The sequence below is a fragment of the Ceratotherium simum genome, chromosome 8 (genome assembly GCF_057802395.1).
Source record: "Ceratotherium simum simum isolate JZ-2026a chromosome 8, ASM5780239v1, whole genome shotgun sequence".
Taxonomy (NCBI): Eukaryota; Metazoa; Chordata; class Mammalia; order Perissodactyla; family Rhinocerotidae; genus Ceratotherium; species Ceratotherium simum.
Genome location: NC_141907.1, coordinates 63,669,339 through 63,683,316, shown reverse-complemented (window position 1 = coordinate 63,683,316; position 13,978 = coordinate 63,669,339). Strand labels below are relative to the sequence as shown.

The following is a 13,978-nucleotide window of genomic DNA, read 5'->3' as shown; positions in this document are numbered from 1 at the left end:
AAATGTAAAAACCATTCTTTGTTCATAGGTCATACAAAAAACAAGTAGAAGGTCAGATTTAGTCTGCTGACCCCTAGTATAGAACATTCAGTTTCCAGCAACACAATCTGTCTTTTAACATTTAACTCAGGGCTTCTTCTACAATACCACAAGTATTCATGAGAATTGGAGGAGGGCATGTCTTCGTGGCCCGTACATGACAGGCTCAGATTCTGACATGAATTACTCAGCAAGCTAAATAGAGATCTTTTAGGAATATTTACTCCATAAAATAGAAAGCCCCATAAAATACAATAAAATATTATCAAATTTACCAACAGTTGATGTACATCCAGCTTCTCAGAAATATACCTATGCAGAAATTGAGAAGTATACTTATACAGAACCCTCACTCCAATGTCAGAAACAACCAAAAACTTATTAGCATTAGAAGGCATAAAGGCTCAAGATTAATCATTATAGGGGGAGGGAGAAAACTAGAAAAAGAAACTGTGCTTGTGAAATTGACAGAATGCTTTTTAAAGGAAATAATTGGTCTTCTCCAGGGAATTTCAAATGTTCAAATTTGAAGCTTAAGCTTTTTTTCTTTAATAGATTCACTTTAAAAAGAAAAGAGTCAGCACCTGGAAAAAAAATATTCTAACAGAATAGAGGTGTAGTCAGAGAAAACTGAAAATTTTTAACAAAGCAGAATGGAGGAAGTATCCCTCATACACTTGGTCAACCACAAGATTTCTTTTTTCCCCAGGAGCCCAATGGCAGCACAATACTACAATCAGTGGCAGAATGAACAATGTTTTTAGAAAATCATCTTCAAGAAGTGAATCTTTGCTTTCAATGCATTCAATGGCTTGTAAATGTTGTGGTTAGTATCAGTAGCTTTGGCACCTGTTAGACCTGGGGAAAACCTCTGGGCAACGGTTTATTAATTGCATAATTATGGTTAAGTTGCTTAAAATTTCCAGGCTTCACTTTCACTTCATCTGTAAAGTGGGGATAAAGATACCTACCCAACATAATATTGAATGGGATAACATTTGTAAACCTTTAACTGAGTGCCTAGTCTAGAGTAAATTCTCAATAAACAAATTAAGATATTCTTAGATATGATATGTTAAAATTCTCTCCCGCATTTCATAAAGCTTTCAATTAGAGATTGAGATAAATGTCAAAGCCAGACAAATGAAAAGATGCAAAAACCCTACCCTTCACTGACTTTACCAATACACGTAGGATACAATCAGGATACCATACCTTCTCAAAGGCACACTGAGGGTTCCTGCAAACAGCAGGTTTGCAGATAACAATATTGCCATGGCAACGGCAGTTCTGGCATGAATCGGGCTTCCAAATTGTGGCATCCTGCAAAGAAGCATAAGCTCTGAGTTAAAAACTGATCAGTCAAGGTATGAGCACACAAAAGCAGCACCATCAACAGCCCCACAGCCTGGACAATTAAAAGGCAAAGGAAAGTCACAGACACACACAGTGCTTGCTGGGCACTGATTAAACCTCGAGGGGCAATAAAAGCAGTATAATCCATTTCACCACAGTCAACCTGCGTAGCCAAAGATAAGGGCACGCAGCAGAGAGTTGTCAATACCCAGAGTAAAAACCATGGATCGGCCTGAAACCTCAGGAGGACAAGCTGCTCCCTGACTTGAAGTTTCTCTTTGCTGTTAACTAGCAGAAAGCATCGGAGCATGTTGCAAGGAAAATGACACTTGGACTAGCACTAACCAGCATCCTACAAGCAGCATTTACCAGTAGATAGTATCAGCACCTCAGACTTCACTTTCCAGCACTTTGATACTAACCCCGTACTCTAACGGTCATCAGAAACAAGAAGGGCTTGAGTAAGTAATTCAATATTTTTAAGGCAGATCAACCAACACATTGAGTGGCTATTATGTGTCCAGATGTATGCTAGGCATACTGGGTACAAAGGAAGCATACATACGGGCACCATCCATAAGGATCTCACAAATTATTTTGGATCATTAACACGAGGGTATTAATTAAACATAAATTGATGACACTATGTTAGTTCTCAGTAAATTGGAAAGGAAAGTAATGGTCATAAACAGAAAAGTGAAACTGGGATCAGCACAGAAAGGTCTTAGAAATTTTTTTCCTATTTCCCACCGTCCATCATATTGAATCCGTATTTCAATCGTGCCCCATTTTGAAGTAACTTTGAACGCAACTATCACATAGATCCCACAGAGACCTATTTCTGTCCTTTGAAAAGCTGCTCTGTTGACTTCGAATTGCAGCGGTAAAGACACCATAGACTGTACTGAAATCCATTTTCCCAGAGACTTCCTAACCCAAATTCCTATTTTATATGGGTTGAAAACAGCCATACTGTTTGGTTGAGTTTTAAACACTAAGCTTCTTTTTAGAGTATTGTTCATGTTATTCTTTGGTTTAAAACTATTCTGTGGCTCATTTTTACCTTTCATGGAAAGATGCCCCAAAATCTGGCACTCGTCTCTCTCCCTATCCTCGGCAAATTCCACAGTCCTGAGACTTCCATCCCTCCACTCAAGTTGGTCAAACCATTGGACAGCCCCACCCTCCCTTATCTGGTCTCACAAGTCACCCTCCTCCTGACATCCCCATTCTTCCCTGACTCCTCCAGAGACAGTTGTAAATCAACATGCTTCTTTCAAACCTCTACCTCAAGGTTGAATTATTTCCTAATCCTTAACCCTGCGCACTGCACCCCCAACTCAGGTGCACTCTTCACCACTTCTCTGTGACCCCACTGTTTCCCGCACACACTGTCACGCTTTATTGCACTCATTTACATTTCTGCTAGCCTTGCTGGACCAGACTGTAAGCTCCTCAAAGTAGGCACTGACCTTGGCCGAGTATGTCCTTCACTGTACGTCCTTCATAAACCAAGCATTCACATTTCATAAGTTGCCTAGTGAAAGCTTTTTCCTTCTTTCTAAACTTTCTCATTTGAAGTGCTACTGAAATACTTTAGTGGGGAGTAAGAGAAGTTTCGAAGTTCCCAATGGAGTCCTCAGAACATTAGCGTTTGACTTGAACTGGGATGAGCTGGGAAACTGGTGGATGCTAGCCACAGATGCTTTCACACAAAAGGCAGAAACCATATGTAATGGTTAATGTTATGTGTCAACTTGGCCAGGCTATGGTGCCCAGCTGTTTGATCAAACACCAGCCTAGATGTTGCTGTAAAGGTATTTTGCAGATGTGATTAACATTTACAATCACTTGATTAAGTAAAGGAGATTACTCTAGATAATATGGATGAAGTTAAAAGCCTTAAGAGCAAACATTGAGGTTTCCTAGAGAAGGACTTCAGCCTCAAGACTGTAACATAGAAATTCTGCCTGAGTTTCTAGGCTACCAGCCTGCCCCACAAATTTCAAAATTTCAGACTTAAGACTACAACTTGAACTCTTGCCTGAATTTCCAGCCTACCCACCTGCCCTTTAGATTTCAAACTTGCCAGTCCCCCCAATTGCCTGAGCCAATACCTTAAAATAAACCTCTCCTGATATATATATATAAAGACACACATATGTCTCCTACTGGTTCTGTTTCTCTGGAGGACCATGTCTCACATACCAACACTGGTACAGATTTACATGGATGTGCACAACATTTCCAAGCAAAAATGAAGTCATCCTTTTGGGCTGAGAAATGTTAAACACATAACCTCTTAGGGAATGTGCTTCAAACCTAAAGTCATTTAAGAAATATAAAATACATCTAAGTTGAGATTACATTCCCAGCGGCTATCTCACAAAAAATCTGAGTCAAAGCAAATGAGTACTAGAATCTGACTTGGAATACCTCCGAATTTCTTTCTCTTTATTGTTATAGCACCTTCCTCTAAAATTGGCAATAATGTGCCAACTACAGTCTACTCTTAACCCAAAGAGTGAAGACAAGTAGGTGAGAAAAAACAAATTTCATTCTCAAGCATGGTGCAATATATGTTCCCTGCTGATTTCAAGAAAACAATATCAGTTTCAGGATACAAATTAAATAAAAATGACAACTTCATAAAGCCAGTGGCTAACATTTATTGACCACTTATGCTGACTACTTTCGGAGCAAGAAGTGCTAAAAGAAGGAGGCATTTGTGGTACTGGAGGAGGGTGGCTGAGTTTGCTGTCCCAACCTCTGCCATCATCCAGGGGGGCTGGGCCCAGCAGAGAGGGAAGTAACTGCACATCAGTGCTATGCAAAGCACTTACGTGCATGACTACCCTACGGAGCTGGCACTATTCTTAGTATGACTATTCCCATTTTACAGAGGAGGAAAGAGGATTCGAGAGATTGAGCAATTTGCCCAAGTTCACAAAGCTCTGTGCGATCTAAGCACTCAGGCTCTGGAGCCGGGCTGCCTGGACTTGAATCCTGGTATCACCATTTATTAACGGTGAGTCTGTCATCAAGTTAAGGTGTCTGTGTCCCAGGTTCCTCATCTGTAAAGTAGGGATGATAAAATATGTAACTCATAAGGTTATTGAAAGGATCAAATGAGATGATGTATTTAAAGAGATCTGAACAGTGCCTGAAACTTACTGAGGGCCTATTAAATGTCATTTATTTTAATCTAAATGCTTTCTACGATGTCACAGGCATTTAGTAAATATCTTCCGAACATTTCCTCTTCTCAGAGTGAAAACTGTCCTATCAGAACCTTGATTTTCCCATCTTCCCGGTCAAGCCTACACAGGTAAAACAGAGTGAAATTACAGTCGTGCACTGCTTAACAATGGGGATACATTCTGAGAAATGCATCGTCAGGTGATTTCATCACTGTATGAACATCATAGAGTGCACTTACACAAACCTAGATGGTATAGCCTTCTACACGCCTAGGCTATATGGTACTAATCTTATGGGACCACCGTCGTATATGCAGTCCACTGTTGACTGAAATGTCTTTATGAGGTGGGTGACTGTATTACTTAGTTAGGACCCTAGCACTGAAAAGATCCAGGACACTGCAGTAGAAGCGAAGAATGGATCCATAGATTGCATTTTCAAGACTACTAGGTAATTGGAAAAGCCTCTGTCTCACTAAGCTGACATAACCATGAACCCGTGTCTTCCTTTCACAAAGACATCAGATGGCCACACCCACTCCATGTACTCCCTTCAGCTCAGCATGGCTCTAAGGCGCCAGTCATCATCACTCTCTCCAGGTGTGGCATTCTTACACCAGGTGTCGAGTTCTTCTCTACACCTCAATTATTTCCTCAGTGACCACAGACTCCAAAACAGTCCATTATACTTTTTACCAGCTCTCAATCACTGGACTTGGCTTATAAGAACTCTAAACAGGATCTTCTAAAAACATGGAATAATTTTTCACTTTCATTCATAGAACCATAAGTTTTCTTCATGTTATTTCAAAGTTAAATTTATGTGGGTGAGGAAGCCTTCCTGAATTCGTTTACATATCTGTCTTCCCACCAGACTATGACTCTTCAAGGAAGGAGAGCTTGTTTTATTCCTCTTTGTACATCTCCATTACCTAGCACAGTTCCTGAGTGTTGGCTGAATTCATTCATGAACAGCCCTGAGTACTTGCTTACCCTCAAGAAAATATCTACCCATGCAAATTGAGATATCCCAGGTAGAATGCAAGATCTGGACAAAACAATGTTTAAGTGACATCACTACAAAATCCCCATAATGTTGAAGGTTATTACTGCACGGGGATCAAACTATGTTTGAAGAAAAATTTTCTTCATCTAGACATCGGACTGTCTAAAAAGTCCTTATATTAATGTCCTCATAGAGTAAATGATTTATGATTAATTTTAAAACAAAATGAGGCCTGGATAGATGGCCATATATTTTTCAGGTCTGAAACTTTACGAATCAATTTCTATGGTCCTATAAAATTGCTTTATGAAGGTGGGGATACTAGAGTTCCTCAATAGCTAAAGCTTTGGATAAAGCCATAAAGGCCAAAGAAATAACATTGTAAAGGAAGTTTTACGGATATTCCATGTTACTATTGCAATTCTGTCGCTTTATAATCCTCTCTTCCAATCTAACACACTCTGCAAGAGAAATAGTCTTAAAATAGTCTTTCTCTAGATATATTCTCTATATAATCTCTCTATATATACTCTAGATATATATAGAGATTAAAGGATTAGATTATGACAAACCTAAAAAGTAATCAAAATATGATCTGTTTCAACAGCTTCTAATATTTTTAATAATACGTGAACAAAATGTTCTTGTAGATCATATAGTGCCTCCTTCCCCAAATATCTTAAAGTAATAGCGAGGTGCCTCAAGAAAAAAAAAAAAACTTATTTCACTTGGTTAAGTATTTACTGAACATTTGATTGGTACTAAAAATAAACAATGAATATATCCCTCATCAGTACTCAAATTTCTGGGGGGAAATTATTTATAGTATTCTATGAGAGTAGCATATCAACTGTCAACATAAATTTTCTTTCATCTGAATGGTATAATAATCCTGCTTTAATTATTGATTAATTCATTACATTTTAAATCTCCTTGGTTTCTTAAACCAAAAATGAGAAAGAAGGAATAAAGCTCTCCCAAAGCTGTGCTTTCAAGTTATGAAAGAATATGTAGACTATAATGCCTTTTTGTAATCAAAATATACTTACGTGCATTGAAAGAAAGTATAGAATTATATAAACCAGTAAGGGAAGGGTGGTCATTCCTGGGTGTGGATTCTAGGTGATGTTTTTGTTTTTTCCTGTATCCTTATCCATATTATCTATTTTTTCAATAACAAAAATATATAACAAGTGATTTTTTTAGCATATTAAAATTTTCTAGAAAACCTTGACCAGTATAACGGTCATGTGTATGTCCCATTTATTCAACAAAACATGTTTCTTTAAAAGAAGTATTTTCACAAAAATCTCAGATTCTCAAAGCCATCTGTAGGTAACTCAATGATGGGATATAGAGCTTATGAGAACCTCCCAGGTAGGAAGAAGGGGGCCTGGACTGCTGGCTTCCCTGGGGGCGATGACTATGGGCAGCTTTAGGCCTCTGGTCCCTGTACACTCATATCCTGGAAAAGGGTATAAAGCTCTCCCTTTCTTGAGTTTCTTTTCCTAGTTCTGATGGATCTCCTGGCATCAAGAATTACTGATTCTTCTGTTCTTATGCTGGGCCCTTAGGAGACTGAAAGCTCCCTTGAGTCAAATGGAAGGACCTAGCTGGAGACCATGGTGAGGGTACAAGTTTGGGGCTGACAAATGAGAGCTGTTGGAACTGCCTTGGAGGAGGTGAGTGCTAAGAGTCCCTCCAAGCACCTTCTGAGGAGCAGAGCTCGCTACTTAGAGCAAGCTAGGCTCATAAGGGTCAGAATGCAGCAATGGCTTCGGGACAGGATTGTCATAGCTTGATGGCACCTGGTCATGCTTCTCTCCCGCTTAAACAGTTCCACTGTCTACTTATTTCTCTCTCTGACCTCATTTCCTACCCTCTCTCCCAAACCACTTTTACACGGCTCTAGCTACTCTGGTTTTCTTGCTGTTCTTGAAACTACCAACTACCTTCCCAGCTCAGGGCTTTGGAACATGCCATTTCCTTTGCTTGGAGTGTTCTTCCCCCAAATCCCAACATGGCTTATTCTTTCACTTCATTCAAGTGGCTGCTCAAACACCTCCCCCTCAGACAGTATTTTGCCATCTATCTGTTCCTCTACTGTTTTCTTCCCAGCTCTCACCACCTGACATTATACTGTATAGTTGCTTATTCATGGTCTTTCTCTTCCTCACTAGAACATAAGCTCTAGGAGAGCAGAAATTTTGCTTAATTTGTTCATTGCTGTGTCACCCATGTCTAGAATAGTGCTTGCACATAGTAGGTGACACGTCCCCTTTAATGCTATTTTAAAATATAAGGGGGCTGGCCCCCTGACTTAGCAGTTAAGTGCGCGCGGTCCGCTACTGGCGGCCCGGGTTCGGATACCAGGCGTGCATCGACACACCGCTTCTCCAGCCATGCTGAGGCCACGTCCCACATACAGCAACTAGAAGGATGTGCAACTATGACATACAACTATCTACTGGGGCTTTGGGGAAAAAAAGGGAGGAGGATTGGCAAGAGATGTTAGCTCAGAGCCGGTCTTCCTCAGCAAAAAGAGGAGGATTAGCATGGATGTTAGCTCAGGGCTGATCTTCCTCACAAAAAATAAAAAAATAAATAAATAAATAAATAAAATATAAGGTAAAAGAACAAAAAACGTTGTGCCCTTTTTCCTGCCAACCACAGGGAGGTAGAATCTGGGCTTTGGGGTTGAACTGCCCTAGGGGTGTGGAGGTAAATAAAAACACCTACCAAATACATAACAGTGAGCCATTTGTCTAAACTTCCCTCACTGAGTTATTCCTAAACCGTCTTGCACTCAGTAAGATTTTTAAAAATTAACTATGTTCCCTATTTGTCCTTCAAAGCAATGAAAGGGCCACAATATTCAACTGGGCCTCATGTCTTCATTTCTGGAGGCTCATTTTCCTGACGAGTCTGGCTTTCAGGAAAGATAATCCATAAAAAAGGGTTCTTTGACCCAGCTCCAGTTCGGGCACAGAAATAATGGTTGTTGTTTGTCAAGGAACCATAAAGAAACGAATCAATAACTTTCATAAGGTTATTTTAGAGTTCAGTGCTTTTCCCAAGTGCTCTTCCTCAGACAGCTTAGATAAACAATTCCTTTTTCAGCTGTTCTCATCTTAAAGTTCACGTAAAGCTCCTCAACCAGCCCCAAATAAAAAGAAGCAGAGGACACTTATTGTTAAGAAAAGATATGAATCCTTGTATTTACATTAAATTCTCTCCTTTCAGGAGGAGCAAATACAAGTTAATGCCAAATAAAAGAAAAAATAGCAAACCGCTTCCTGTTTGAGACCTATCTCAAAGGCTCGCTCCATATTAACATCTGTTATGGAGGTTCTTGTTTTCCACACCGAGGACCTAAGTAGTTTCCCATTTCAGCATTCTGGAGTGATTAGCTCACACCGATCTCCTCCTCCTGCTGTCTTAAAATGATAAACCTGAAGGCATCAGCTATAAGAATATCAGCTTGGATATAGAAACAACAGCATGAATCACAGATGAAAAGATAGCTGCTATATATAACTGAAAATGTCTTTGTTCAGTTGGCTGACAAGAGACCCTGAACAGCATGGCAAGTTAACATCATGTTCTTGTATATGTCTTCTTAGAATAGTGTGGTACCAAGGGTGGAGGCTGGAAAAGGAAAGGGAACCAGCTACTGCCAACGCCAGTACTTCTCCAGGTTCTCCACACACTCACCATCTTGCTGCTCCTCCCAGCACCCTGTGAACAAGGCATCACTACCCTTATTTTATAAATGAGGGAATAGGGTGTGAAAAGGCTGAGTGAATTGTCCAGAGCTCATCTAGTAATGGGTAGATCTGGGATTCAAACCCATCCCTTTTCTTCTGTGCTATGCTGTTATCCTGTATCAGTAACAATGAATGCCTTACATTGCACAACAGTGTTACCATTTCAAACCACTCTTACTTCTACTTTATCACTTTAACAGGCCAACAAGGTGAGGCACACTAGGGTAGTGCTGCTATTTACAGAGGAAGGGACTGTGAGGTTAAGTGACTTACCTGCTTAACATGTTCCCAGTGCCCGCAACGACACACTCCCACCCCTCTTAATCTAACTTCCACACATCCTCCAGGTCTCAGTTGAAATATCACTTCCTCAGGAAGGCCTTCTCTGCCTCCTTGGCTAAGTCCATATTTCCCTGCCTCATGTTCTCAAAGCTCCGCTTGCTTCCGCAAAGCCAGACTTAGTCCTCCAAGTTCTGTTTTGCACAGAAAAGAAAAAGGAGAAAGAGGGCACCATCTGGGTTTCAGATTCTTTGGTACATTCACATCTTTTATATTTCTTCCTAAACTATTTTGAGATAGGAATTATCATCATCCCCATTTTATAGATGAGTAAATCAAGGTTCAGACAGGTTAGATAATATGCTCAAAGTTTGTAAGTGGTGGTACCTATATTTGAACCAGTGTCCATTTGATTCTGAAGCTTATGTTTTTCCCACAACACCCACCTCTGTACCACAGCCTTGTTCTACGAACACAAGGTTATCTACCACTAACTCAAGTAGCAATGCCAATATGGTAGAGTGAGAAAACTTGGCTTCAAATACCAATTCAATTCCTAGCTTTGGGACCTTGGACAAATCTCTTAGCTTTTCTGAGTCTCCATTTCCTAATATATAAACTAAGGATAAGATAGGATCCAATAGGGTGACAGTAAAAATGAAATAAACTAATGTCCTTAGCACAGGGACTGGTGTCTGGGAAGCACTCGATAAATGTTAGGTATGAGTCTGGTCACCTGCCACAATCCTAACCAGCTGATCATGGTATTTTCTGTGACAGAGGGAGTAGTTGTAGTATTTAGAGCTTTACAAAACCCCTCCTGAAATCTCCAGCTTCCAAGATAAGAGGAAATTAACTTTCCCACAGCTTAAATGTTTACAAAATATTACAAAATGTTACAAAATATAGAGTGCTGTGGAAACTATATTTCTAGAGGAATATACAAAAAAAAAAGATAGAATCTATAAAATAAAATTAAAATCCCCAGGGAATATGCTTCGCATTCCAAATTCTGAAGCAATGGAAACACAGGCTTAGCTCTGTAACTCTTCTATTTTTTACACCCAGCTTCCATTTGTTCTAACACAATCCTGTTATAGTGAAAGAACAACCTAAGAGCACCCCAATGACAAAATAACCCTTAGAAATTCCTAGAGATGTTAACCACAGAAAAAATTCTATAATGAATAAAACGTCTGTCTCATATTTCCACTTTAAGTAATCCAGATACTAGGGAAACTCTAGTATAGCTTAAGCTTGTAATTACTTTTTTTCTCTAATAATTCAGCTCTCAATGACCTCATTTCATATTCCTAAGGCAAATGGAGAAAAAAAAATTAAACATCCAAAATGTTTGCACATGAAATTAAATTGTAGCTATGCTATTATCTCTCATATTAAAATTATTTATTTTCTTGTCTTCTGTCTCCACTAGATCATTATCATTCATTTTATAATTAGTTGTTTACTTGTCTCTCTCCCTTCACAAGAGTAGAGACAATTTCTTTATATATAGGCAGCTTTGTGTTCCCATAGTGACTGAAACATAGCAGGCACTTACCATGTTTTTGACTGAGTTAATGAATGGATACATGGATGGATGGATGGATGGATGGATGGATGGATGGATGGAAGGAAGGGTAGATAGATATTCTCAAACAAATAATTCTAGCTATTTTGTGATGTAAATGCTGAAAAGTCAAATACACAGACAACAGTACTTCACTTTCCATGCTGCTATATAGAAGCCTTGCAGCTGCAGTAGCCATTTTCAACATGTACTGTTCGAGACCCTGCCTCTTAGACTTCTGTCTCAGTCAAGACTTCTGCTCTAAAAGGGCCCTTCTATTTCTGACTGAAAGCAGGCTCTTCTGCCTGATGCTATTGTGTTTCAGTGTGCCAAAGCTGCCATGTCATTTGACACTCTGCCGCATGCCCCTAATCTCTAACTTTTTCCTCTAGTCAGCCTCTCAGTAGTTGGCCTAGCTAAATTGGCCATCCAGTAAATGGTTGAGAGTTGTACTGACACTCACATTCAGCCAGGTAAAGCCACATTCTACTATGAATGTTTTCAGGCCTAGTCGAGGCCCTGAGTCAAGGACTTCATTACTGGTGGCCCAGCCTCACTATTTAATGTAGAGCAGGCTCCTAAACAGGGGCTATACCACCCCAAGAGGCATTTGAAAATTTGTTTTGAAGACTGAATGCTGGGGTGCTGCTGGCATTTAATGGACAGGGATCATAAATTCTAGATGTCATGTAACGAGCAAGACACTCCTACACATGAAATCATTGCTTCACTTCCGCATGACTTTCAAATGTCCCACCAAACATTCATGTCAGTGAAAAACCTGTTTACAATTGTCAGATTATATATCCTAACTCTGTTTTACATATAAACACAAAGAACTTATGGAGTGTTAATCATATACACTGTAATAATATCCAGGAACTTAATGACTATGTAACTCAAAGAAGGATCATAGTTTATTTAGCTTAGAAATTTACAAAGATAACAGAAGTCAATAAAAACATATATTGGAGATTTTAAAGTAACTACAAATATTTCATGAGATAATCAGTGTCTATAAACATAATTAATTTGAAATTCTAGAACAGAAAAATACAAACAAATGAGGTTAATTTTGTTTAACTGCATACTGGATAAAGCTCTAAAGAATATTAGTAAACAGGAAGATAGGTCAGTAGAAAATATCCAAACTGAAGGATAAAGAACAAAAAGTATAGAAAACATAGAAAAGAGCATGGGAGACATATGGAACATGTTGCAAGATTTAACATATGGGCAATTGAGTTCTGAGAAAGAGATGACAGAAAATGGGCAAAAACAAATTTTTGAAGAAGTAACAGACAAGAATTTTGCAAAATGGAAGAAAAACATCAAGCCACAGATTCAAGAAGTGCTATGAATATAAAGCAAAATAAATATAAATATAAAGAAAACAATATCTAAGCACATCAGAGTAAGGCTACTAAAAACCAAGAGCAAAGAGAAAAAGAAATTTTTCTTCCAACCTCTCTCTATTCCCCCTACCCCCCAGTCTCTGGCAACCACTTTTCTACTCTGTTTCTATGACTTCGACTTTTCTTTTTTTCCCACATATAAGTGATATCATATAGTATTTGTCCTTCTCTGGCTTATTTCACTTAGCATAATGCTCTCCAAGTTCATCCATGTTGTCACAAATAACAGGATTGCCTTCTTTTTAAAGGCTAAATAATACTCCATTTTATATATATATTATATATACACCACATTTTCTTTATATATTTATCCATTGACAGACATTTAGATGGTTTCCATAGAGAAAAAACTTAAAAGCTGTAGAGTGGTGGAGAATTGTCTTCAAATAAGAACACCAAACCTGACAGCTAATTTCTCCACCAAAAAACGATGGAAGTCAGAAAACACATCTTTAGATAAACGAAAACAATCACCAACTTTGAATTCTATATCTCTATATTCTCAATATCCTTCAGCAAAAATATCCTTCAAAAATGAAAGTGGAATAGATGTTTTAAATTAATAAAACCTGTGAGAATTTGTCACCTGCAGACCCAAACCAAAAAAAAAACCCAATACTAAAAGTAGGTCCTCAGGCAAAAAAAAAAAAAATGATTCAAATGCAAACACAGTGTGTAGAAAGGAATTTAAAGCAATGGAAAGGGCAAATATGCAGGTAAATTTAAATAACTGTACAAAACAAAAATAATAACATCTTATGAGATTTTAAATATATGTAAATATAAAATACATAACAAAAATAACACACAAGATGGAAGAGGGGTAAATAAAGTTAAAATGTCTCAACGTTCTAGCACTGGTAGGAAGAGGTAAATAAAATGATTAATACATGTTGTAATTTCTAAAGGAATAGTAAAAGCACGCATAACAAGCTAATAGACGGGGAAATGAAATATAAAAAAAACATTGCATTGATCCAAAAGAAGAAAAGAGAGAAAAAAGAAATGTAGAACAGGAATAACAAATAGAAAAGAAACAGTAAGATAGTAAATATAAACCTTAAAATATGAGTAATTACACTGAATGAAAATGTTAAAGGGCCGGCTCCGTGGCTTAGCGGTTAAGGGCGTGCGCTCTGATGCTGGCGGCCCGGGTTCGGATCCCGGGCGCGCCCCAAGGCACCACTTCTCCGTCCAACGCGAGGCCGAGTCCCACGTACAGCAACTAGAAGGATGTGAACCTACGACATACAACTGTCTACTGGGGCTTTGGGGGGAAAAAAATGAATAAATAAAATCTTTAAAAAAAAAAAAAAAAAGAAAATGTTAAAGATTGTCAGACTGGA

General features: G+C 38.6%; 1 protein-coding gene across 7 annotated transcripts in view; it reads right to left on the bottom strand.

Annotated features, from left to right (window-relative positions):
* FRAS1 (Fraser extracellular matrix complex subunit 1) overlaps positions 1–13,978 on the bottom strand; it is a 425,899-nt gene that overhangs the window by 265,915 nt on the left and 146,006 nt on the right. For all 7 annotated transcript variants that reach the window (XM_087434473.1, XM_087434474.1, XM_014787828.2 and 4 more), the window contains exon 3: positions 1,255–1,362. In XM_087434473.1, the coding sequence (XP_087290599.1) occupies positions 1,255–1,362 (108 nt within the window). The remainder of the gene's footprint in view (positions 1–1,254; positions 1,363–13,978) is intronic.